The sequence below is a fragment of the Oncorhynchus keta genome, chromosome 35 (assembly GCF_023373465.1).
Source record: "Oncorhynchus keta strain PuntledgeMale-10-30-2019 chromosome 35, Oket_V2, whole genome shotgun sequence".
Taxonomy (NCBI): domain Eukaryota; kingdom Metazoa; phylum Chordata; class Actinopteri; order Salmoniformes; family Salmonidae; genus Oncorhynchus; species Oncorhynchus keta.
Window position 1 is genome coordinate 28,564,008 of NC_068455.1, and position 24,523 is coordinate 28,588,530.

The window sequence follows — 24,523 nt, forward strand, 5'->3', positions numbered from 1 at the left end:
GAAGATTGGGGGATGGTGATAGGTAAGGAAAAGAGTAAGGACAAGGTTAAACATTGTAGTGATGATGCTTGCATATGTAGTTGATGGTGTCGTTGTGGCTGAGTGTTATATTTGTCTGGTTGGATTACAACGTTTCACCTCAGCCGTCCTGTGTGATACCCAGGGAGTTTGGCACAGCAGAGCAGACCAGAGCGCAGCTTCATTTAGAGTCCATCCTTGAAGGCAATGCCTCCAGGGAATGTTCTCACTCGGTCTGTGCTCCAGACTACACGTGTTTGGGTTTGTGTTTATGCATCTGCGTACGTGTTGCCACTTCACTAAATAATGATATCAAACCAATCATACCCTAGCTGCCTCGCAGATTTACGTGAAAACTGGATGGTTGAAAATACGTAAAAATGTGTTCTTATTTTGTCAGCCATTATAATCAAAGCACTGACTACAAATGGGTAATTTAGACAGGATAACATAATTGGTAAATGCATTCAGGCCAATCACACAGACAGCGGTAGTCACCTGCAGGTAGTCTGACTGGATGGCGGTGAGCAGGTGCTCCTTGCTAAGCTCGTAGAGAACGTCAGAGGTCACAACCTGGCTGAACTCCTCACACAAGAAGTGCAGGGCCTGGCGGTAGACCCACTTGGAGCCGTAAGGCTGAGAGCTCCACTTCAGGATGGGGACCAGAGAGTCCAGGGACAGGCTCTCCACCACAATGTCCTCACAGCCTGGGAGAGGAGACAGGAACACACACCACAGTGGTTAGATACCTCAGTCTAACACTCATATCACCGAGTGAACAGCCTCTTTAATAGCCTGGTTGTCCAGTCAGTTTGTGCTTCAACCAACTCCTCTGTTTGGCTACAGCACGTACAATATGGGCCCAGGCTACATTTTTTAAATCTCTTGTATAGGAAGTCATATACTGTCAGAATGGTGGTAAGAGTTTTAATGGGTGATTTAATTGAACCATAAATATCCCACAATACAGTCACACAGCGGTCACTTCTGGAGCCATTCAGATGGCTGCAGTAGTTCCCCTCCTATTTACCACCACAGGGAGCACTCCCCTTCCCCTAAGCCCCCTGCACCACAACCCCCTCCCTGAGGTTTCTAAATCAGAGCACATACTAGAACAGCAGGCAGTGGTTTAACTCTGTTACACACAACCCCACAGAAATGCCTTTGATACCTTCATGTGCTTCAGTCACTCTACCTCCCATTCACCACACTGAGTAAACACAGCAGCCAGAGGGAAGTATGCAGCGCAGACACACACATCGTATAAGCACACATGCATGTGTGCACATCCGCACACACACAAAAAACATGGACAAACGCACACACACTCTCGTGCACATGCAAACACACACAAATAAATCAAAAACAAATTATAAGTTGCAGAAGGTTTATGAATTAGGTACCTGATATACTGCAGCTATTTGAATAAATCTGGGGTGAAATGGAATTTAAGAAATGGCTATAGTGGTAATCATAGTAGCAATTGTAATCGAGATACAAGCAGAATAAACATCAAACAATCAAATTATGTTAATGTAGATAGGAAACTAGTACATGTCCACAAGGGCACATCAATAATTTGGCTTTCTTTTTGACAGTCAACACAGTGGAAATGATACCAGGCAGTGTGATGTCAGTGATAGAGCCACACCGTGTGCCTCTGAGATAGACAAACAGAGATACTGGTCTGCTTTAATGTGGCCCCTGCCCAGCCCTGACCCTGCTGCTGCTGGCTCTGTATGGGTCTAGTGGAGCCGAGCAGCCTGCTCTGCCCTGGGAATAGCTGGGTTATGAGCTCTAGTACCAGCGCTCCTATGGGACTCTTATCTGTGGGCTGTGTGAGATCTTGGTGTCCACATCACCAACAAACTATTATGGTCCAAACACACCAAGACAGTTGTGAAGAGGGAACAATGACGCCTTTTCACCCTCAGGAGACTGAAAAGATTTGGCATGGGTCCTTAGATCCTCAAAAAGTTCTACAGCTGCACCATCGAGAGCATGGTTGCATCACTGCCTGGTATGGCAACTGCTCAGCCTCTGACCGCAAGGCACTACAGAGGGTAGTGCGTACGGCCCAGTAAATCACTGGGGCCAAGCTTCCTGCCATCCAGGACCTCTAAACCAGGCGGCGTCAGAGGAAGGCCATAAAAATGGTCAAAGACTCCAGCCACCCCAGTCATAGACTGTTCTCTCCACTACCGCACAACAGCTTAACAGCTTCTACCTCTAAGCCATAAGACTCCTGAACAGCTAATCAAATGGCTACCCGGACTATTTGCATTGCCCCCCCCCCCCCATTTTTACGCTGCTGCTACTCTGTTTATTATCCATGCAATCACTTTACCTTTACGTATATGTACATAATACCTAAACTAACTGGTGCACCCACACATTGAGTCTGTACCGGTACCCCCTGTATATAGCCTCCATACTGTTATTTTGTTGTTGCGCCTTAATTATTAGTTATTTTTCTATTTTAGTTATTTTTTACTATAGTTTATTTTAGTAAATACTTCAACACTTTTTTTTCAAAACGGCATTGTTGGTTAAGGGCTTGTATAAGTAAGCATTTCACTATAAGGTCTACTACACCTGTTGTATTTGGCGCATGTGACAAATACAATTTGATTTGATCTGCTGCACTACCATTCGCCTTTGAAACTGCTTTGAAAATGCACTCTGGGAAATTGACTCCTGCCCTCTTGCTTCGGCATTTAAAAGGTTTATTTCCCTTCAACTGTCACACACACTTAAACCTACATGTTTGGTCCCTTCCTTTACTTTTATTAGCTAGGCAGAGATTCTAGCAGACCCCCACAGTGTTTTAAATGCAGGATGGAAATCGTTAAGAGGACAGATTAAGTTGAAACGTGGACACGGGCATTTTTGCCTTTTTATCTCCCATAAACAGTCTAGAAGAGGGAATGGATTCCACACTTCTCCCTCCCTCCCACTCTGTATCCCTCAGTTGTCACTAGTTACCATTGCCACAAAGTAAAAATGGTCTATATTGTAAAAATGTATGAAAACTAAAATTTGCTTTTGGTTTTAATTTAAGGTCAGAGTTAGGCATAAGGTTAGCAGTGTGGTTAAGGTCAAATTTAGGTTTAAAATCAGATTTTAAGAATAGAAATAGGCGGGGTTTAGACATAATTATGACTTTGTGGCTGTGGTAACTAGTAAGGACGTATCCTTTTCATTTTGTCCTTATCTCTGCATATTTCTGCTCGCACTCTGAGCAGACGTAGACACATAGACAGACACACACACGTTCCTTTTGAAAGGTAAAGATTCCCAATTGGGGACCAGCAGCACATAAAAGCAGACGGCTCTGTTCTCTATTAGCCCATTAGAATTCACAGCACCATTCAGCCTTATAAAGAAAGCTTTGCACTGTTATTATGAGCCGGAGATTAGAATCAGCACTATATGTAATACTAAAGCCATTTCCCCCCCTTCCTCCTTCCCCTCCTCTCTCCCTCCACGGGTGGCACTATGCATTCACTGGAGCCTAGTAGACTGACAAGAATATCAATACAATGAGTGTTATGGCAACCACATCTTTGACACTGCAATAAATGAGGCATTTTGTCTTGCTGTTTTTATTTGGAGCTCTGTGTTTATGGAACACAACATTTCCAGACCCACTTAAAAATCAGCCGCACTCAGGACCTGTAAACACCATGCTGGACTTGAATCATGTCTGATTACTCAAGGACCTAGTTCTTTGCTGTCTCAAACAAAACAAAAAGGAAGGAGGAGAGACTTAAACAGAATGATGGGCTCTGCTCTGACTACCTGAGGTTTAAGTCCAACTTCTAAGTTAACCGATAAGCTGAAGTTCTGCCCAGGAGCAACTGGAAATCCCTCTCTGCTTGGAACACAAGTAGGCCCAAGGCTAATAAAAACACTACTGGACTGATATCTGTGGAGATTCAGTCTCGCTTGGTCCAATTGCATTAGGGTTCACTCACGTCATAGGTCAAGCTCTGCCTGTTAACCAGAGAAATTACTTGATCAGACAGCAATATCACAGACCAAGACTTATCCTTAAAACATAACACAGCAGCTGACTGATTCTCCTAATGGAAGGCTGTTAGTCACACACAGGGCCGAGCAACAGCCTCGTAGATGCAACGCCAAGTTTAGATTTAAATACATATCCCATTCACTACCACTCTTAACACTTTCACATCGGCAAGCAGCTCTGAAGACTAACTGACTAACGTTATTTATTTCCTCCCAAGGTGTGCGGCAGTGTGGTCATTAATCGTATTAATCAATGACTAAAAAACTCACCGCACATGAATTATGATTGTAATGGGACGTAGGTCTCCACAGATGAGTCATTACTCTCTCTCTCTCTCTCTCTCTCTCTCTCCCTCTCTCTCTCTCTGTGTTTGTGTGTGTGTGTGTAAAGAGAGAGAGGAAGTAGAGAGAAAATCTGCATTGTGTGCAGAGCCACTCATTATCATCACTCTCACTGTGCTTGAAAGGCTTTTAATGTCAGTTAAGTGAGAGTGAGTAAAAGAGTGAGTGATCTCCTCTGGCTAGGAGGCAGGTAGCCTAGTGGTAAGAGCATTGGGGTGGCAGCGTAGCCTAGTGGTTAGAGCGTTGGACTAGTAACCGGAAGGTTGCGAGTTCAAACCCCCGAGCTGACAAGGTACAAATCTGTCGTTCTGCCCTTGAACAGGCAGTTAACCCACTGTTCCCAGGCCGTCATTGAAAATAAGAATGTGTTCTTAACTGACTTGCCTGGTTAAATAAAGGTAAAATAAAAAAAATTTTAAAAAAATTAAAAATTGGGCCAGTAACTGAAAGGTTGATGGATCGAATCCCTGAGCTGACAAGGTAAAAATCTGCTGTTCTGCCCCTGAGCAAGGTAGTTAACCAACCCACTGTTCCCCGGGTGCCGACGTTGTCATTTAAGGCAGCCCCCCACACCCCTCTGAACCACACCTCTCTGATTCAGACGGGTTGGGTTAAATGCAGAAGACACATTTCAGTTGAATGCATTCAGTTGTACAACTAACCAGGTATCCCCTTTTCCCTAATAAGCTTGATAATTGCTGATGGAGAAAGAGGCTGTCAGATTGACCCCTACCTCTAGTGAAAGTGTACCCTGGCCTCAACCAGACAGAGAGGAAGCAGTGAAGTCACATAGAGGAGGAGAAGGAAGAGACTGCCAGATGACAGAGCTCCACCACAGCCCCGGACATCAGCATACCAAGTGTCTCCTGAGATGGCTTGCAGCTACCCAGGTCTCTGACAGGCAGCTGAGGTCACTTAAGGTTGTCACATGGAAATGAAATCATGGGCCTTCCCAGCTCATTTGACACATGGGTGTGTGTGTGTGCAATCATGTGTGTGTGTGTGCAATCATGTGTGTGTGCATGTTAAAAGGTTAGTGTGTCACTGAGAGGAGGATAACGAACACAGGAAAGAAAAAGAAAAAAGGAATATGGAGAGATGAAAAGCAGGGAAGTAAATAGAGGGCTATAGCACAGACAAAATGAGAGGACCTTGATACTCAACATACACCACAGCCATTCCACACAACATGGGGTTTCATGGGAACTGATGTTGCTTCTCTGTGGGAGAGAGAGAGAGGTGATATAAATACCCTAGAGTAGGGGCTTGGAGTAGGGGGAGGGGAGGTTTGAAGGGATGACAGTTTGCCTGGTGCTAAAGCTGCTTTGGCGACCCTGAGAGTGACAACGCAGGGAGGGGGAAGGAGGATCTGGCCAGCTGTGTGTGTGATCCATCTCTTCCACTGTGCCTTCATAACCAGCAAACTGACTGCACTACTCCACTCCTCCAACCCCTTATCTATTCTCAAGTTTTCCACGTATTACTGTTGTGTATTATGTGCAGTGACTTCATTTGTGTTCTTTGTTCTCTATGTTCTTTTAACAGTCACTTTGGGATTTACATGAAAAGCTTTCTAAAAATGTTATTGTTATCAACATAATGTGTTTGTTGTCTGACAGATTGAGGTTTTAATCATCCCATTGTCTCTGCCTCTATGGCCCAGTAGTTTCCTGCATGTGATGCTGCTGGTGACAGTAGCGTGACAGAGATCATTTCCACAATACACTAATCCCTAAATGAATGTAAGACAATCGTTATTGAAATTTAAAAAACGACTCATATTACACGGCGAGCGATAAAGCGTCATATGACACCATTTTATGCTTTGTAGAACCTATAGATGAAACCTTATAGAGTCTTAAAGGAGATCTGGGTAAGGCCAAAATGTCACAAATGTTCCAACTTCAATTAATTATTTCTTAATTATGCTTTAAGATACAATGTTGTGAGAATCCCCCAAATCATTGTCACGGGCGTCCTCCTCTTCATCTGAAGAGGAGAGGCGAGAAGGATCGGAGGACCAAAATGCGGCGTGGTATGTGTTCATGATGAAATTTAATAAAGAAAACACTGAACACTGAAACACACTATACAAAACAATAAACAAATAACGACCGTGAAGCTAAATGAGAACTGTGATGACACAAGCAATCAACACAGACAATCACCCACAAACAAACAGTGAAACCCAGGCTACCTGAGTATGATTCTCAATCAGGGACAACTAATGACACCTGCCTCTGATTGAGAACCATACTAGGCCAAAACATACAAATCCCCAAATCATAGAAAAACAAACATAGACTGCCCACCCCAACTCACGCCCTGACCATACTAAATAAATACAAAACAAAGGAAATAAAGGTCAGAATGTGACAATCATGGTATTTTCTTCTAGTTTCGTGAGGAAACCCTACACTTTGAGATTTACATGAAACGTTTTAGAAATAAATATGTTATTGTTATTAACATTTTGTGTTTGTTGTCTGACAGTTGAGGTTTTAATCCTCTCTATGGCCCAGTAGTACATCGTTTCCTGTCTGTGATGCTGCTAGTGACTGTAGTGTGACAGAGGCCACTTTCACAATACACTAATCCCTGTGCCTGTGTGATGGAGTGGGTGGGCAATGGCCATAATCAGGGACTTTACTACTGAATCTGTAATACAGTCAAAACCACACCGATCTCCAAGAGAGATGGAATGTAGCTGTTGAAGACAGATGGGCAAATTGAATCTTTTCACCCTCAGCTCTCTATATATCGATATTTCAAGGTGTATTTTGACGGAGGGGCAGGTTTTTCAAATAATTCAACCTGTCACTCAGCTGTCAGAGAAAGGTGTGAGGGGTCTCTGTTAGCAGAACACCACACATCATCATGACCGCTGCCTAGCGGAGGTGAGAAACAACATACCTCCCATGTGTGACTTAGTACATTTATATTCAACTGAACCTCACAGTCATGAAGAGAGCAACCCCCCCTCAGGTTTAAAACACCATCTCTCATTGCAATGGGAGGTGATGGTAATAAACTGACAACAGCTCCGCTTTCGTCTCCATCTGACATTCTAGGGAGCTCTGGGGGTCAACTCAAGAGTGCTGAGAGTGACAGCAGCCAGAGAGAGGGAGAGCAAAGGAGAGAGGGCAGCTGTTTTGTGTTAAATAAAGGAGTGATGGAGCCCTGACAGCAGTGCTGGCTGGCTCTCTGCTCAGCAGAGCTGTGTATCAATAAGACTGTCTGTCACTGGAGACCTCTACAACCCCCTGCCTAGAAGCAATCTGTTACTGGGAGGGAGGGCAGAGAAACAGTCCTGTTTTTTTCCATTTAAACTGGCCTAACGTCTGCAAATGACAAAAACTTTACCAAAACAAGCAGGGAATTTGAGATGAGGATATATGGAGAATACAGCCATAGGAATTATAGTTGGGGTGGGGAACATACGGCTCTGGATCTGGGCCACAAGCCCATTCAATCTGGCCCACAGGAGGTTTGAGAAAAAAAATAAGAACACTATATATACAAACGTATGTGGACACCCCTTCAAAGTAGTTGATTCTGCTATTTCAGCCACACCTGTTGCTGACAGGTGTTTAAAATTGAGCACACAGCCATGCAATCTCCATAGACAAACATTGGCAGTAGAATGGCCTTACTGAGGAGCTCAGTAACTTTCAACGTGGCACTGTCATAGGATGCCAACTTTCCAACAAGTCAGTTTGTCAAAAATCTGACATGCTAGAGCTGCCCCGGTCAACTGTAAGGGCTGCTATTGTGAAGTAGAAAAAACGGCTCAGCCACAAAGTGGTAGGCCACACAAGCTCACAGAACGGGTCTGCCGTGTAAAATTTGTCTGTCTTCGATTGCAACACTCACTACCGAGTTCCAAACTGCCTCTGGAAGCAGTGTCAGCACAAAAACTGTTTGTCGGGAGCTTCATGAAATGGGTTTCCATGGCTGAGCAGCTGCACACAAGCCTAAGATTACCATGCGCAATGACAAGCGTTGGCTGGAGTGGTGTAAAGCTTGCTGCCATTGAACTCTGGAGCAGTAGAAACGCGTTCTCTGGAGTGATGAATCACACTTCAACATCTGGCACGCCAATGGACAAATCTGGGTTTGGCAGATGCCAGGAGAACGCTGCCAGCCCAAATCCATAGTGGCCACTGTAAAGTTTGGTGGAGGAGAAATAATGGTCTGGGGCTGTTTTTCATGGTTTGGGCTAGGCCCCTCAGTTCCAGTGAAGGGAAATATTAACGCTACAGCATACAATGACATTCTAGATGATTCTGTGTTTCCAACTTTGTGGCAACAGTTTGGGGAAGGCCCTTTTCTGTTTTAGCATAACAATGCCCCCGTGTACAAAGCAAGGTCCATATAGAAATAGTTTGTCGAGATCGGTGGAAGAACTTGACTGGCCTGCACAGAGCCCTGATCACAACCCCATCGAACACCTTTGGTATGAATTGGAACGCAAACAGCGAGCCAGGTCTAATTGCCCAACCTCACTAATGCTCATGTGGCTGAACGGAAGCAAGTCCCCGCAGAAATGTTCCAACATCTAGTGGAAAGCCTTCCCAGAAGAGTGGAGGATGTTATCGCAGCAAAGGGGAACCAACTCCATATTTATGCCCATAGTTTTGGAATGAGATGTTCGACGAGCAGGTGTCCACATGTAGTGTATATATACAGTGGGGCAAAAAAGTATTTAGTCAGCCACCAATTGTGCCAGGTCTCCCACTTAAAAAGATGAGAGAAGCCTGTAATTTTCATCATAGGTACACTTCAACTATGACAGACAAAATGAGGGGAAAAAATCCAGAAAATCGCATTGTAGGATTTTTAATGAATTTATTTGCAAATTATGGTGGAAAATAAGTATTTGGTCAATAACAAATGTTAATCTCAATACTTTGTTATATACCCTTTGTTGGCAGAGGTCAAACGTTTTCTGTAAGTCTTCACAAGGTTTTCACACACTGTTGCTGGTATTTTGCCCCATTCCTCCATGCAGATCTCCTCTAGAGCAGTGATGTTTTGGGGCTGTTGCTGGGCAACACGGCTTTCAACTCCCTCCAAAGATTTTCTATGGGGTTGAGATCTGGAGACTGGCTAGGCCACTCCAGGACCTTGAAATGCTTCTTACGAAGCCACTCCTTCATTGCCCGGGCGGTGTGTTTGGGATCATTGTCATGCTGAAAGACCCAGACATGTTTCATCTTCAATGCCCTTGCTGATGGAAGGAGGTTCACACTCAAAATCTCGAGAATACATGGCCCCATTCATTCTTTCCTTTACACGGATCAGTCGTCCTGGTCCCTTTGCAGAAAAACAGCCCCAAAGCATGATGTTTCCACCCCCATGCTTCACAGTAGGTATGGTGTTCTTTGGATGCAACTCAGCATTCTTTGTCCTCCAAACATGACGAGTTGAGTTTTTACCAAAAAGTTATATTTTGGTTTCATCTGACCATATGACATTCTCCCAATCTTCTTCTGGATCATCCAAATGCTCTCTAGCAAACTTCAGACGGGCCTGGACATGTACTGGCTTAAGCAGGGGGACATGTCTGGCACTGCAGGATTTGAGTCCCTGGCGGAGTAGTGTGTTACTGATGGTAGGCTTTGTTACTTTGGTCCCAGCTCTCTGCAGGTTATTCACTAGGTCCCCCCATGTTTGGTCTCAGAACCGTGTGGTTCTTGTGATCATTTTGACCCCACGGGGTGAGATCTTGCGTGGAGCCCCAGATCGAGGGGGATTATCAGTGGTCTTGTATGTCTTCCATTTCCTAATAATTGCTCCCACAGTTGATTTCTTCAAACCAAGCTGCTTACCTATTGCAGATTCAGTCTTCCCAGCCTGGTGCAGGTCTACAATTTTGTTTCTGGTGTCCTTTGACAGCTCTTTGGTCTTGGCCATAGTGGAGTTTGGAGTGTGACTGTTTGAGGTTGTGGACAGGTGTCTTTTATACTGATAACAAGTTCAAACAGGTGCCATTAATACAGGTAACGAGTGGAGGACAGAGGAGCCTCTTAAAGAAGAAGTTACAGGTCTGTGAGAGCCAGGAATCTTGCTTGTTTGTAGGTGACCAAATACTTATTTTCCATCATAATTTGCAATTAAATTAATAAAAAATCCTACAATGTGATTTTCTGGATTTTTTTTCTCATTTTGTCTGTCATAGTTGAAGTGTACCTATGATGAAAATTACAGGCCTCTCTTATCTTTTTAAGTGGGAGAACTTGCACAATTGGTGGCTGACTAAATACTTTTTTGCCCCACTGTATATATATACAGCCCTGTACCGTAAAACTTAAATTAAATGCTGAGTCTCAAATAGCTGCCTGTCCCTTTTAATAGCCGGGTTATGGCACACATTTCATCAAATAAATGCCAGTTTCAAATAAACGGCATATCTAAATTAATTGTTTACGGGGCTACCATTAATTATCATTCATTATTTTATGAGGTTGAGTGTTTTCGCCAGTAGGAAACTGTTATCCATTATCCACAGCTGAGAAAAACTAGCTAACTGGCAAGCATAAAAACAGTCAACATCTTCAGAGTACATACCTTAGTTTGACTCGCAGTCCCTGTGATTATATCCGCGGTGTGGGGGGTTTAGGGTCATGAAATATTGTGTGGATGAAGGGCAGGTGGGTGGTGGGTGGGCGGGTTGAATAAAAGAAAACAATACCTTACAAAATCCATAAATGTATCATTCTTGTGCAATCTATAGGCTACATTAATGTTTTTCTTTCATTATCTTTCATTAGTGTATAAGCCTAAGCTTTAAGACCTAACTGTACGCGTGCCAAATAGCCTACACGCCAATCGTCAAATGCTTTTGGGAACGGGCAGAAAAAGTCGATACACAGGGGCAATGTCGAAGTTTAATAAGAGAAAATCTGCAAAATGGAGAGTTGAAAATAAAGAGAAGGGATGGCCAGGAAAGTACTGTTTGGGAAAGATTTGGTAAAAGAGGATGATAGTAGTGCCAGCTGTGTTATAGGTGATGATTATCAGGCGCTATGTTATGTGTGACGATTATGAGGCGCTATACAAATTCCACAGTCACAAGACGAGACTTCAAATAAGCCTATGGCACGTCAAGGGAACTGTAGCCTACTGTTCAGATGGGTTAAATGGAAACTGAAATCTGGACACTAACTGTTGGTCTTTAACCTATCACATAGCAGTAATATTAACTCCTACACAATTAAGCATTTCTTGCAGTAAAATTATAAACCAGATGTAGGTAAATTTTGACTTGGGTGCAGGAGTGGAGAAATATGATTTCTTTCTTTCAGCATCTTAAGAGAATGTGAATAGTGCAGTTAGATTCCATCTGTGGGGGTGCTATCTTTATCAGAATCATACAAGCTGATTGTATTTCTACCACATAAAATAGGCATCCAAGCCAAACTGAAATCTGATCAGTTTTCACAGCTTTCTATTTCCTTACAACGGGTCAAACTGATGTCATTTGGACATTTTGAACAGAAAATCTTTCCAGTCTTTTTTTGTAATTGCATTTCTCCACGGTCCATAAACGTCTTTGCTCCGTGAAAGAAGCAGAGATGACAGAGACAACTTTACCGATGTCAACTGGATTAAAGCCTTCATTCTATCATTTATGGCATTATTCTGGTGAGTACGGGTTTATTTAGTCTTCTAGGGCAACAGATAATGACAGAGGAGAAGCTGCATGTATCTAATTACAGACAATTACAGAATAAAAAATAGCCTCCCAAAATGTCAGGACTGATAGAACAGAAACCTATCTGAAGGACCGTCCACACCAACGACCAGAACCATTTGTAATGCATCAGCGCAACAATGTTATGATCACTGGCCAAAGTGATCACACCAATGCACTCTCTCTCCATAACTTTCCCTGACAGTTCCTTTGGCCTATTTTACATTCAGCAATTAGAAAGAGGCAAGAGCCTCTCCATGAAAAGGCTATTAAGCCTACTATATAAAAAAAAGCTCAAAATAAATGTCCTATAGCTTTTTGCAGCCTAAAGCTTTTTCTGAGATTTCACATGAAAAGGAATAGCGGAGTGGCTTGCGTAGCCTATTATGCACAGGAACAGCTGGATATGTGTAGTAAGAAGCTAAATATTAGCTAGATAATTGTAATTATTTATTTTACTAGGCAAGTCAGTTAAGAACAAATTCTAAATTTCAATGACATTTGAGGAACAGGTCAACTGCCTTGTTCAGGGGCAGGATGACAGATGTTTACCTTGTCAGCTGGGGGATTCGATCTTGCAACCCTTTGGTCACTAGTCTGACGCTCTAATCACTAGGCTACCTGCCACCCCCCTATTATTAGGCTCCTCATTAGCTAAATAGTGTAGATATAAATAGTTGCCTGTCAAAGTGCAAGAAAAAAAGTTCAATTATGAAATGGTAGATGTGTACATTCTTCCAGGCAGCAGTCGGGCATGCAAAGCTCCACTATTGATTAGGCTTACGTTGAGACAATAACATTATTCTACCTAGGCTACAACAACACACTGCAATGAGGAAAGTATTATTGTTATCAAGGTAGTGCACAATTATTGTCTAGGGCTGTAAACTGCAATGATTTAGGCTAATTTGAATAACTGCTCAAATGTCCTGTTTTGAATGCTTCTTGACAAAAAAAACTGCATAGGCCTGATTATGCAACCATATGGACCAGTTTAGTTCTATTCTCGACAGTTTACATGTTCCAGAAAGGTACATTAGCAGGCCACTCATGTGGTGTACTTTGATCACACCATGGTGCGCTCTCTCTCCTTTAAAACTCTCCTATTTTACATTCAGCAAGCTGAAATCTCTCCTTGGTAGGCTAGTAGTAAATAAACTGCTTGAATTAAATGTACAACAAGCTATTGTAGTCTAGCTTTTCCTGGGACTCCAAGTGTTAGGAGGAATAGCTGTAGCTGAGAAGCAGTGGAGAGGTCAGACGACCCACTAGGCACAGACGTCAGTTCAACTAATGTGAATAAAATAATGAAATAAAAGTCACCATGTCATTGGATTTAGGTTAAAAGTTAGGTGTAAAAATGTGAAACAAAATGCCCTTATGTTGATAACGTTTTGCAAATCCAAACAATTTTCCACATTGATTTAATGTTATCACACTGTTTTGGTTGAAATGACTTGGTAACGTCAATTCAACCAGTTTTGCCCAGTTTTTATTTTTTACATTTTACCTTTATTTAACTAGGCAAGTCAGTTAAGAACAAATTCTTATTTTCAATGACGGCCTTCCGGTTACTAGTCCAACGCTCTAACCACGAGGCTACCCTGCCGTTGGTAGAGATGTGCAGCATAAGTTAGAAGTGTATGCAACCCATCAATCATTAGCTAAATATTAGGCATAATACTGCAGTGAATAGCCTATACCCAATGGATTTACACATTGAAATAGATATTTTTACATCAGATTATGAAATGACAGGTAGTTTAGGATAGTGTGCTCCCTAGGCTGCGCTCCCAGTCCCTGCAGGCATGCAGCTCAGAAGTCTCCCCAATTGATTAAACTTTTTAGGGACAAGAAAATTATCACACCTAGGCCATAACAACACAATGCAATAATGCATTTTTATAAATAATTATATTCTAGGCTGTAAACTACAGTGAATATGCCCTTTCAATATCTGCTAAAAATCCCAGAGTTTTGAATGCATGTTTCATTCTGAATAATAATAATCTAGTTCTGGCCTGATTAGGCAAACACTTGGATCAGTAATGGGTATTTTCTCGACAGCTAAGGTACAGAAAGGCACATCCTTCTCCCAAGTTGTCCTATAATTAATGTGGCCAACCAATATGCTCACACATGCCCTGTTATTCAGGCAAGCTTAGCGTGCGCTCTGCCTTCTCTCCTCTCTGAGCAGCTTTACGCACCTAGACCGCTTCAATAGAACGCGTTTTTGATCGGTTGTCAATATTTTATAGTCAAAGGGACAGCGATACTGTCGTTATCGTTTTCCACTCTTTTTGTAGTTATTGTTGTAGTCTGAAGGCTCCTGTTCACTTGAATTTGAACACATTTTATTTTCTTATTCGTTATAGTGACCGTTATGTTATAGTTATCGTCCTTGGATTGGACGGTCCTTAAAATCAGGCGTAAAAAAATTGCACCCCCGTCAAAAAATCTTTCACTTTCTATATTAGCGGGTTAGGTTCGGTTGCAGGCCTCAGATTTTCATTTTTTTCATATATAGTGGTGAGGTTGCGGATGAGTTATTAGCAATTGCGGGCAGGTGTGGGTGAACAAACAGCTGTCTCAAGCACCACTAACAGACCCCCAGAAATCGTCTGATTACCCTCTAGTGGTGAAAATAAGAACTGCCAAACATGCACAGTCAAAGAGGAGAATAATTATTTTAATTTTTTTGTGACAGAATAATAATTATCTGGAAACAGAGACATACTGAGACAAAAATAAACAGGACAGTGTGTATAAATGATAAATTAGTGCAGGAAATCAACACATTAATTAAAAGGCTGGAAGCAAATGCTGGAATGAAACAATTAACTATACAAATGAGCAAAAGCTGTGTGCATTAAGAAAATAGGCACCTGGCTCAAATAGAAGCCTGTCTCTAATGTTGTGTTCAGTGATTGAAGCAAATAAACACCTGGGCTATTGATTTAAGTTTTACGGTATATATTTTTGTAAATTATTATTTGGGGTTAAAAAACACTCCAGGCCACTCTTAAACATCTAAAACTAGATAGAAATACGTTGAAATTATAATGGCCTGCAAATTGTTTTTGATGAACAAATCGGTCCCCCAAAACAATCTGTGCAGCCCTCCACCAAAAGTATTTCCCAACCTTGGGGATGGATGGGCATGGATGGATCAATTGAGATAGCTTTTTCAGTTGTGCCAATACCCAGTCTACATTAAAGCCTTGATGTTGGCTCACACTCCTGTCCTGCTAACCTATGATAAGATTTCAGAGATGCAGTTATATGAGGATATCCATCCCCAGTCAGACCCATACTGTCACAGAGCTACGGGCAATATCACATGGACACCCATGCCATTAAAATAACACTCCTAGCACTGTAAGTCGCTTTGGATAAAAGCGTCTGCTAAATGGCATATATTATTATTATATATTATGAGAGATTGACATTCAAATTCATAACCCAGCCCAGATTTAAAAGGATATAAAGCATCAAAGTATATTCTCACTGGCTGTTACAGGCAGCCTCCCAGACTACCATTCATCCTCATATACTGGACAGATTATAAGGGGATCTGGGATGACCTCAACATGTACCGCCAGGTTGAATGTAAACACCAGCTCTCTACTGAGAACCATTCATTCATGGTTGATACCGTAGCTTACCTTGTGCCAGCATGCTGAACTCAAGGAAGAGGGCGATGTGGTAGAGCTCCATGGCCTCCTCAGTGCAGGTGCTGGCTCCTCCCCTGCCCCCGGCAACCAGGACCTGCACCTCCCCCAGGCTCCCGGCCGAGGGGCTCCCCCTCATCACCAGCCCTAGCTCCACCAAGTCTGTATACATGCAGTGCAGGATTACTCGCACGTACTTTCGCGGGATGATGGACTCATCCAGCACAATGCGTGTGGGTGTCTGGAGTGTGCGCTCAGTCATCTCCTCCCCCGTGCGGATGCGCCGCTGCAGAAGGTTCCGGAAAAAGGGTGAGCGGGCCGAGAGCACGGCCTTGTGGGCCCTCAGGTTCTCATCTGTGGAGCCCAGCCCCCCACCGCCCCCTATGGCCACGCCCCCTCCAGCCCCCCCACTACTGTAAGCCTCCACCAGCTCCGCGTCGGAGGAGAAGCTGAGCAGGGCATCATAGTAACACATGTAGTCAAACAGACCTCTCATGTCTGCCTCCAGGGAGTTGGGCGTGCCAAACTCCTCGCTCAGCTGCACCAGCACGTCCACGTTCTGCAGCCTGGTGTCCTCCGCCCCGCCCACCCCAAACTCCCCCGTGTACAGGTAGTGCAGCAGTGCAGAGAACATGGGCACGTCGATGCCTGCCGTCTCTATGTCCATGAGGACCTCGGCACCGTACCCCGGGGAGGAGGACAGCAGGGTCTTGAAGAAGGGACAGCGGGCAGCCAGCACAGCGCGGTGGGCGGGGAAACAGGTGTCCTGGAAGATGAGGTCCAAGTCGGTGCAGTACTTGTGCTGGTAGAGGGCAGACAGGTCACGCTGCAGGCTGGGTGCCTCGGCCCGCGCCAGGCTGGCATGGAAGCTCAGCTCCTTGAGGGAGGATGTGCCCTCGTACTCCTCCACCAGGGCGTTGGCATCACGCACATCCCACCCCGACAGGAGCTCCCGCATCAAGCGGGCATGGTCGGCAGAGCGGCTGGACTTACGGCGCTTGATGAACTTCCTCTTGAGGGTGGCCAGGCCCAGGCTCTTCTTCTTCCTGTCATGGGGCTTGTCGTGACCCTGATCCAGGCTGTACAGCTTGGACTCCCAGCCATAGCCCTGCTGGGAGTATGACGACGTCCCTGCAACACATAACATAACACAGAGGTCAGCTGGCTCAAATGTTGTGGTTGTTTTTTGAAATGGGAAAGAAGTCATGTCAGGATTTTATTAATATGATACACGTATCTTGTTTTCCCACAGCCGTTTTATAAATGCAGTCAATTCCTCGGGTTTGATATTATCCAGTTTGCCTGTTCAATTCTGAAATCATGACCATATGAAACCCAAGCGGTATTTCCTCCTAGGCTGGTTATTTGACCTGGCAGTCTAGACACTCTCCTCTAACTCCCCCATAGCGTGCTTGGCACTCCCTTGATCTAGTGCCCCAGTCTCTTTTCACAGATAATTCAACTGTCTGTGTCAAGGAACAGGCCATTATTATCAAAATTCCATCAGATGTCATCACAAGCATCAATAAAGCTGACTTTGATTAAGGCATGGATGGAATTGGAGGACAACCACGTTTTGGATTGTCAGTCTGGGGGTAGGAAAGTCCCCCCTCCTATGTAGTCTTATGCAATACACTTGTCCAGCCATACACAAATGAACTACCCCTAATAGCAGTGATGTTTGGCTGGAGACAGGGGACCCTTGCGTCAGAGGCAACACTGCCAAATAGAAAAGTCTCTCTATGGCCTTCCTTCCCTGAACATCCATCACAGTGACCCACATAGTAGTCATTCTAATACTGTGAATCAACCTCCATCTACGCCTGCACAGCAGCGACTTCAGCTTACAACCAACAATCCTTAGAACTGGAAACAACATCAGTTTATTTCTGAAATCTACAGGGCTTTCAACTCAAATCTCAAATCTCCATTAGCTTGGACCTACTGTATGTCTCTAGGACTACGGACAAGAAAGGCGCAACAGGAAAATGAATATAAAAGCCTGGGGTTTTCCTTACGCAGACATTGATTGAATCCAAAACTATCTCAAAAAGCCTATAAAATCTGAGTAAATTCATAAGCAGCCACTCATAAATGGCCATCAATAAGGCCTAGAAAATGAATGAGGGATTGATGCTTGGAGTCTGAAATGGAAATTAACATAGAGGCAGCGGTGGATGACTGAGCAGTTCTCTGCGAGAGCCGCCAGAGAAAATAAAACTGATAGAATGCAGATTGTACACTTCCAACAAACCAGACACAGATGACTTCAACTTCATAAGTCAAGAAAAAAAAGTTGACTGACAGAACTCAGTTTGTAAAAACTAGAGCCTAAATCAGTTGCTGGAACTGAAAAGATAAACTCCAACCAACCACCCTCCACAATGACTTGCACATTCCTGTATCGCAGTGAAGGCTGCTGAGGGGAGAACAGCCCATAATAATTGCCGGAACGGCGCAAATGGAATGGCATCAAACACCTGGAAACCATGTGATTGATGTATCTGATACCATTCCACAGATTCCGATACAGTCATTGTCACAAGCCCGTTCTCCCCAATCAAGGTGACATATCCTTGCCATGAGGGTCTGTTGTGGACACTGATGATATGTCCCACTGAGGACTTTGAAGAAACAAAGTCGGGGCGGCAGGGTAGTCTAGTGGTTAAAGCGTTGGACTAGTAACTGAAAGGTTGCAAGTTCAAATCCTTGAACTAACAAGGTACAAATCTGTCGTTCAGAACAAGGCAGTTAACCTACTGTTCCTAGGCTGTCATTGAAAATAAGAATTTGTTCTTAACTGACTTGCCTAATTAAATAAAGGTAAATACATACACTATTACAGTAAAGTAAGAACATTCAAACTTACCTATGAAGGTCTGTTGTGTCTGTGTGTTCCCCCCTGTACGAGGGGAGCATGAGTGTGGGTAGCTGGATGCATTAGCACCCATCGTCACTCTTCTTCACTTGTTGTTCGGGGACCTCGCCTCCTGCATCTTCATTCTGCCCAGGAGAAGTGCTTAGTTCCTCAGCCGTCGGCTCTCTCTCTCAGGTCCTGAGCCTCTTTAGACACCCAAGCCCAGCCTGCCATGCCTGAGAGGGGGAAAAGAGAGGGAGCAGGAGAGTTACCCATTGTATTGTTTTGAGTAACTCTGTTACTGAGTAACGTGCCATGGGGATCAAGGCCTGATGAAATTGGTCTGTTTGAATTGTATTAGTCAATGCATAACCATACATCCTGTTACTTCGACTGATCTCAACCCCCCATTGTTAACTTCTTATGGCTTGGGGGCAGTATTGAGTAGCTTGGATGAATAAGGTACCCAGAGTAAACTGCCTGCTACTCAGGCCCAGAAGCTAAGATATGCATATTAGTAGTAGATTTTGATAGAAAACATTCTGAAGTTTCTAAAAATGTTTGAATGATGTCTGTGAGTATAGCATAACTCACATGGCAGGCAAAAAACTGAGAAAAAAATCCAACCAGGAAGTGGGAAATCTGAGGTTTGTAGTTTTTCAACTCTTTGCCTACCCAAGATACTGTGTAAATTTGGTCCGATTGACCTTACTAAGGCTGCCACTAGATGTCAACAGTCTTTAGAACTTGACGCTTCTACTGTGAAGGAGGAGAGAATGAGAGCTGATTGAGTAAGAGGTCTGCCAGAAGGCCATGAGCTCATTTAGGCGCGCTCCCGTGAGAGGTAGCTGCGTTCCATTGTATTTCTAAAGACAAAGGAATTTTCCGGTTGAAATATTATTGAAGATTTATGTTAAAAACATCCTAAAGATTGACTCTATACATCGTTTGACATGTTTCTACGAACTGTAATGGATTTTTAAAACTTTTCGTCTGGCCTGCGCGTCGTGAATTTGGATTTGTGAACTACAGGCGAGAACAAAAAGGAGGTATTTGGACATAAATGATGGACTTTATCAAACAAAACAAACATTTATTGTGGAACTGGGATTCCTGGGAGTGCAATCCTGATGAAGATCATCAAAGGTAAGTGAATATTTATAATGCTATTTCTGACTTCTGTTGACTCCACAACATGGCAGATATCTGTATGGCTTGTTTTTGTGTCTGAGTGCCGTACTCAGATTATTGTATGGTGTGCTTTTTCGGTAAAGCTTTTTTTAAATCTGACACGGCGTTTGCATTAAAGAGAAGTATATATAAAGTTCCATGCATAACAATTGTATTTTCATCAACATTTATGATGAGTATTTCTGTAAATTGCAAAATTTCTGGAAGCAAAACATTACTGAAACATTACTGCCAATGTAAACTGAGATTTTTGGATATAAATATGAACTTTATCGAACAAAACATACATGTATTGTGTAACATGAAGTCCTATGAGTGTCATCTGATGAAGCTCATCAAAGGTTAGTGATTCATTTTATCTATATCTCTGCTTTTTGTGACTCCTCTCTTTGGCTGGAAAAATGGCTGTTTTTAGGTACTGATCTAACATAATCAGATGGTGTGCTTTTGTCGTAAAGCCTTTTTGAAATCGGACACTGTGGTGGGATTAACAACAAGTTTATCTTTAAAATGGTGTAAAATACTTGTATGTTTGATGAATTTTAATTATGAGATTTCTGTTGTTTGAATTTGGCGCCCTGCACTTTCACTGGCTGTTGTCATATCAATCCTGTTAACGGGATCTCAGCCGTAAGAAGTAAAAGAAAAATAACAAATATGTATTTTTCAGATAGAGGATGAAGATTCCTTTTGAAAATCAAATCATTAACTTCTTCTTGTATAACACTCCCTATATGTGCTATATATGTGCATAGGCTAATATGAAGAATAAAATTATTATATGTTATATCTTCATCTCGGGCACTTTCTCTTCCTGCCCCTCACAAAATGTCGACTAGCGCAGGCAATAAATGCAATACAGATGTATGGCGATCTTTGTGGGGAACCAGCCCTGTCCAGCCCACCTCTTTTCAACCAAAAGCCCCATACAAACCCCAGCTCAACCCCTCTCTGCAACCCCAGCCTCAGCATTAGCCCCAAGTTGCCCCTGCAACCAACCTCACTCGATCTGTTAGACATACAGTGCCTAATGAGTCTACAGACCCTTCGCACAGTTGTCACATTTCACTGCCTTCAAACAAAATCTAAAAAGGGATTAAATTAGTTATTTTCCCTACAGAGCTATGATCTGCTCCACATTTTCAAAGTGAAAGATAATTTTTTTTTTTTAAATGAATAAAAAACAAGGATTGCTTGATTGCGCATGTCTTCACACCCCCAAAGTTAATACTTTGTGGAAGCACATTTGTCAGCAATTAAAGCTGAAAATAAGTTTGAATAAAAGACTACCAACTCTGCACAACTCAAAATTGCTGAAGCTCAGTACATTTGGTTGGGAATCATTTAAGGATTTGTGTAATTGTCCCACTGAAAAATAAAAACTCTCATCCAGGGTTAGTTATTCAGAAGACTGAGGCAAGTTTTCAACTTTTTACCTGGGCTCTGCTCATTTCATATTTATTTTAATAAATAAATAAATAACTGGCTAATGTGAGAGAACCGACATGTAACTAGCTAGCTAGGTAAACAATGAACCATGATCCCAACTCATGACGTTACTACCCTGCATGAATCTACAGGTAGCTAACCAACCAGGTTAAATGTTAGCTTGCTAACATTAGGCTATAACTAGCAAAGCAAATGGCTCTGAGATACGAATAATAAGACCATACATGTAACGTTAGCTAGTGAGCCAGCTAGCTAACGTTTGCAAGCTAGCTAACAGTACACTTTAACTTGAAATGACTTTGTCAAAATTAGAAATGTGTGGCCTCCCGGGTGGAGCAGTGGTTAAGGGCACTGTACTATCAGAGACTCTGGGTTCGCGACCAGGCTCTGTCGTAACCGGCCGCGACCGGGAGGTCCATGGGGCGACGCACAATTGGCCTAGCGTCGTCCGGCCGGTAGGGATGTCCTTGTCTCATCGCGCACCAGCGACTCCTGTGGCGGGCCGGGCGCAGTGTGCGCTAACCAAGGTTGCACGGTGTTTCCTCCGACACATTGGTGCGGCTGGCTTCCGGGTTGTATGCGCGCTGTGTTAAGAAGAAGTGCGGCTAGGTTGGGTTGTGTATCGGAGGACGCATGACTTTCAACCTTTGTCTCTCCCGAGTCTGTACGGGAGTTGTAGCGATGAGACAAGATAGTAGCTACTACAACAATTGGACACCATGAAATTGGGGAGAAAAAGGGGTAAAAATAAAAAAATGTAATAAAATAAATAAATAAATAAAAATTTGTAATATCTGAAAATATAGCTAGCTCAGTCTCAGTCCTATCTTACCCATATACATTATGAATGGACGCCTCTCCCTGTCACGAATGCCATGGTTGCCCTTAGTTTGAAGATGTAATTTGGAGACCGGTGTTTTCTCCATGTCCTTAGCTATCATACTCTAATTCCACTGATTTAAAAATTCGGTCCTCCAGAAAGTGGAGAGCAACACTATTTATTTTATTTATTTATTTCACCTTTATTTAACCAGGTAGGCAAGTTGAGAACAAGTTCTCATTTACAATTGCGACCTGGCCAAGATCAAGCAACGCAGTTCGACACATACAACGACACAGAGTTACACATGGAGTAAAACAGTATAAAATACAGTATAAACAAGTCTATATACGATGTGAGCAAATGAGGTGAGATAAGGGAGGTAAAGGCAAAAAAAGGCCATGGTGGAAAAGTAAATCCAATATAGCAAGTAAAACACTGGAATGGTAGATTTGCAATGGAAGAATGTGCAAACTAGAAATAAAAATAATGGGGTGCAAAGGAGCGAAATTAATTAATTAATTAAATACAGAATGGAAAGAGGTAGTTGTTTGGGCTAAATTATAGGTGGGCTATGTACAGGTGCAGTAATCTGTAAGCTGCTCTGACAGTTGGTGCTTAAAGCTAGTGAGGGAGATAAGTGTTTCCAGTTTCAGAGATTTTTGTAGTTCGTTCCAGTCTTTGGCAGCAGAGAACTGGAAGGAGAGGCGGCCAAAGAAAGAATTGGTTTTGGGGGTGACTAGAGAGATATACCTGCTGGAGCGTGTGCTACAGGTGGGAGATGCTATGGTGACCAGCGAGCTGAGATAAGGGGGGACTTTACGTAGCAGGGTCTTGTAGATGACATGGAGCCAGTGGGTTTGGCAACGAGTATGAAGCGATGGCCAGCCAACGAGAGCGTACAGGTCGCAATGGTGGGTAGTATATGGGGCTTTGGTGACAAAACGGATTGCACTGTGATAGACTGCATCCAATTTGTTGAGTAGGGTATTGGAGGCTATTTTGTAAATGACATTGCCAAAGTCGAGGATTGGTAGGATGGTCAGTTTTACAAGGGTATGTTTGGCAGCATGAGTGAAGGATGCTTTGTTGCAAAATAGGAAGCCAATCGTAGATTTAACTTTGGATTGGAGATGTTTGATATGGGTCTGGAAGGAGAGTTTACAGTCTAACCAGACACCTAAGTATTTGTAGTTGTCCACGTATTCTAAGTCAGAGCTGTCCAGAGTAGTGATGTTGGACAGGCGGGCAGGTGCAGGTAACGATCGGTTGAAGAGCATGCATTTAGTTTTACTTGTATTTAAGAGCAATTGGAGGCCACGGAAGGAGAGCTGTATGGCATTGAAGCTTGCCCGGAGGGTTGTTAACACAGTGTCCAAAGAAGGGCCAGAAGTATACAGAATGGTGTCGTCTGCATAGAGGTGGATCAGAGACTCACCAGCAGCAAGAGCGACCTCATTGATGTATACAGAGAAGAGAGTCGGTCCAAGAATTGAACCCTGTGGCACCCCCATAGAGACTGCCAGAGGTCCGGACAGCAGACCCTCCGATTTGACACTCTGAACTCTATCAGAGAAGTAGTTGGTGAACCAGGCGAGGCAATAATTTGAGAAACCAATGCAGTTCTACTACACAATACATTTTTTTTAAAGCCGCGTTAGACAGGATTACCTACACATAATGACCAGCTCAAATAGACAGAAGCGTGCTTCATGGCAGACCAATCCGAACTCATCTCTCGGCATGTCCAGCCCACTCATTATCTCAGCCAATCATGGCTAGCGGGAAGGTTGCTGTCGTTTTCTGTGGCTAAACCAACCAGTCTAGTAATTTAACAATTTGATTCGTATTTACAGATGGCATACAAGTCTGTTATTAAGTCACATGCAAGTAAGTTCACATGTTCCAGAAGGCATTTCTGCCAAAAAACGCATTTTGATTTTAAAAGAAAGGATACGTTCAAATGGCTCTCCTGTGAAGTAGTGACCCCGTGACATATGCCTAGTTTCCTGAAACGAATCACACAATTCTAAAAAAAAAAGTTTTTGCTTTCTCCTTATGGGGTATAATGTGTAGATTGATTAGGGAAAAAACAATTGAATCAATTTTAGAATAAGGCTGTAACGTAACAAAATGTGGAAAAAGTTAAGGGGTCTGAATACTTTCTGACGACATTGTATATGTTGCTCTAAGAGTTGTGCAAAGTTGGTAGAATCTAATTCAAAATGATTTACAGCTGTAATTGCTGACAATGGTGCTTCCACAATGGTGCTTCCATCAAGTATTAACTCTGGGGTGTGAAGACATTACTATTAATTTCAAGCATTTCTATCATTTTCTTTCACTATGAAAATGTGGAGCAGGTTGTGTAAATATGGAGAAAAAATGTAATTTAAACCCTTTTTAGATGTAATTTTAAGGCAGCAAAATGACAACTGTGCAAGAGG

At 43.0% G+C, this 24,523-nt stretch overlaps 1 protein-coding gene across 1 annotated transcript in view; it reads right to left on the reverse strand.

Moving 5' to 3' along the window:
• Positions 1–24,523, reverse strand: part of LOC118368257 (BTB/POZ domain-containing protein 7-like) — a 50,829-nt gene that overhangs the window by 5,531 nt on the left and 20,775 nt on the right. Inside the window, 3 exon segments of the mRNA XM_035752224.2 lie at positions 517–725; positions 15,754–16,890; positions 18,629–18,852. Coding sequence (XP_035608117.2) covers positions 517–725; positions 15,754–16,890; positions 18,629–18,710 — 1,428 coding nt within the window. The 5' untranslated portion in view covers positions 18,711–18,852.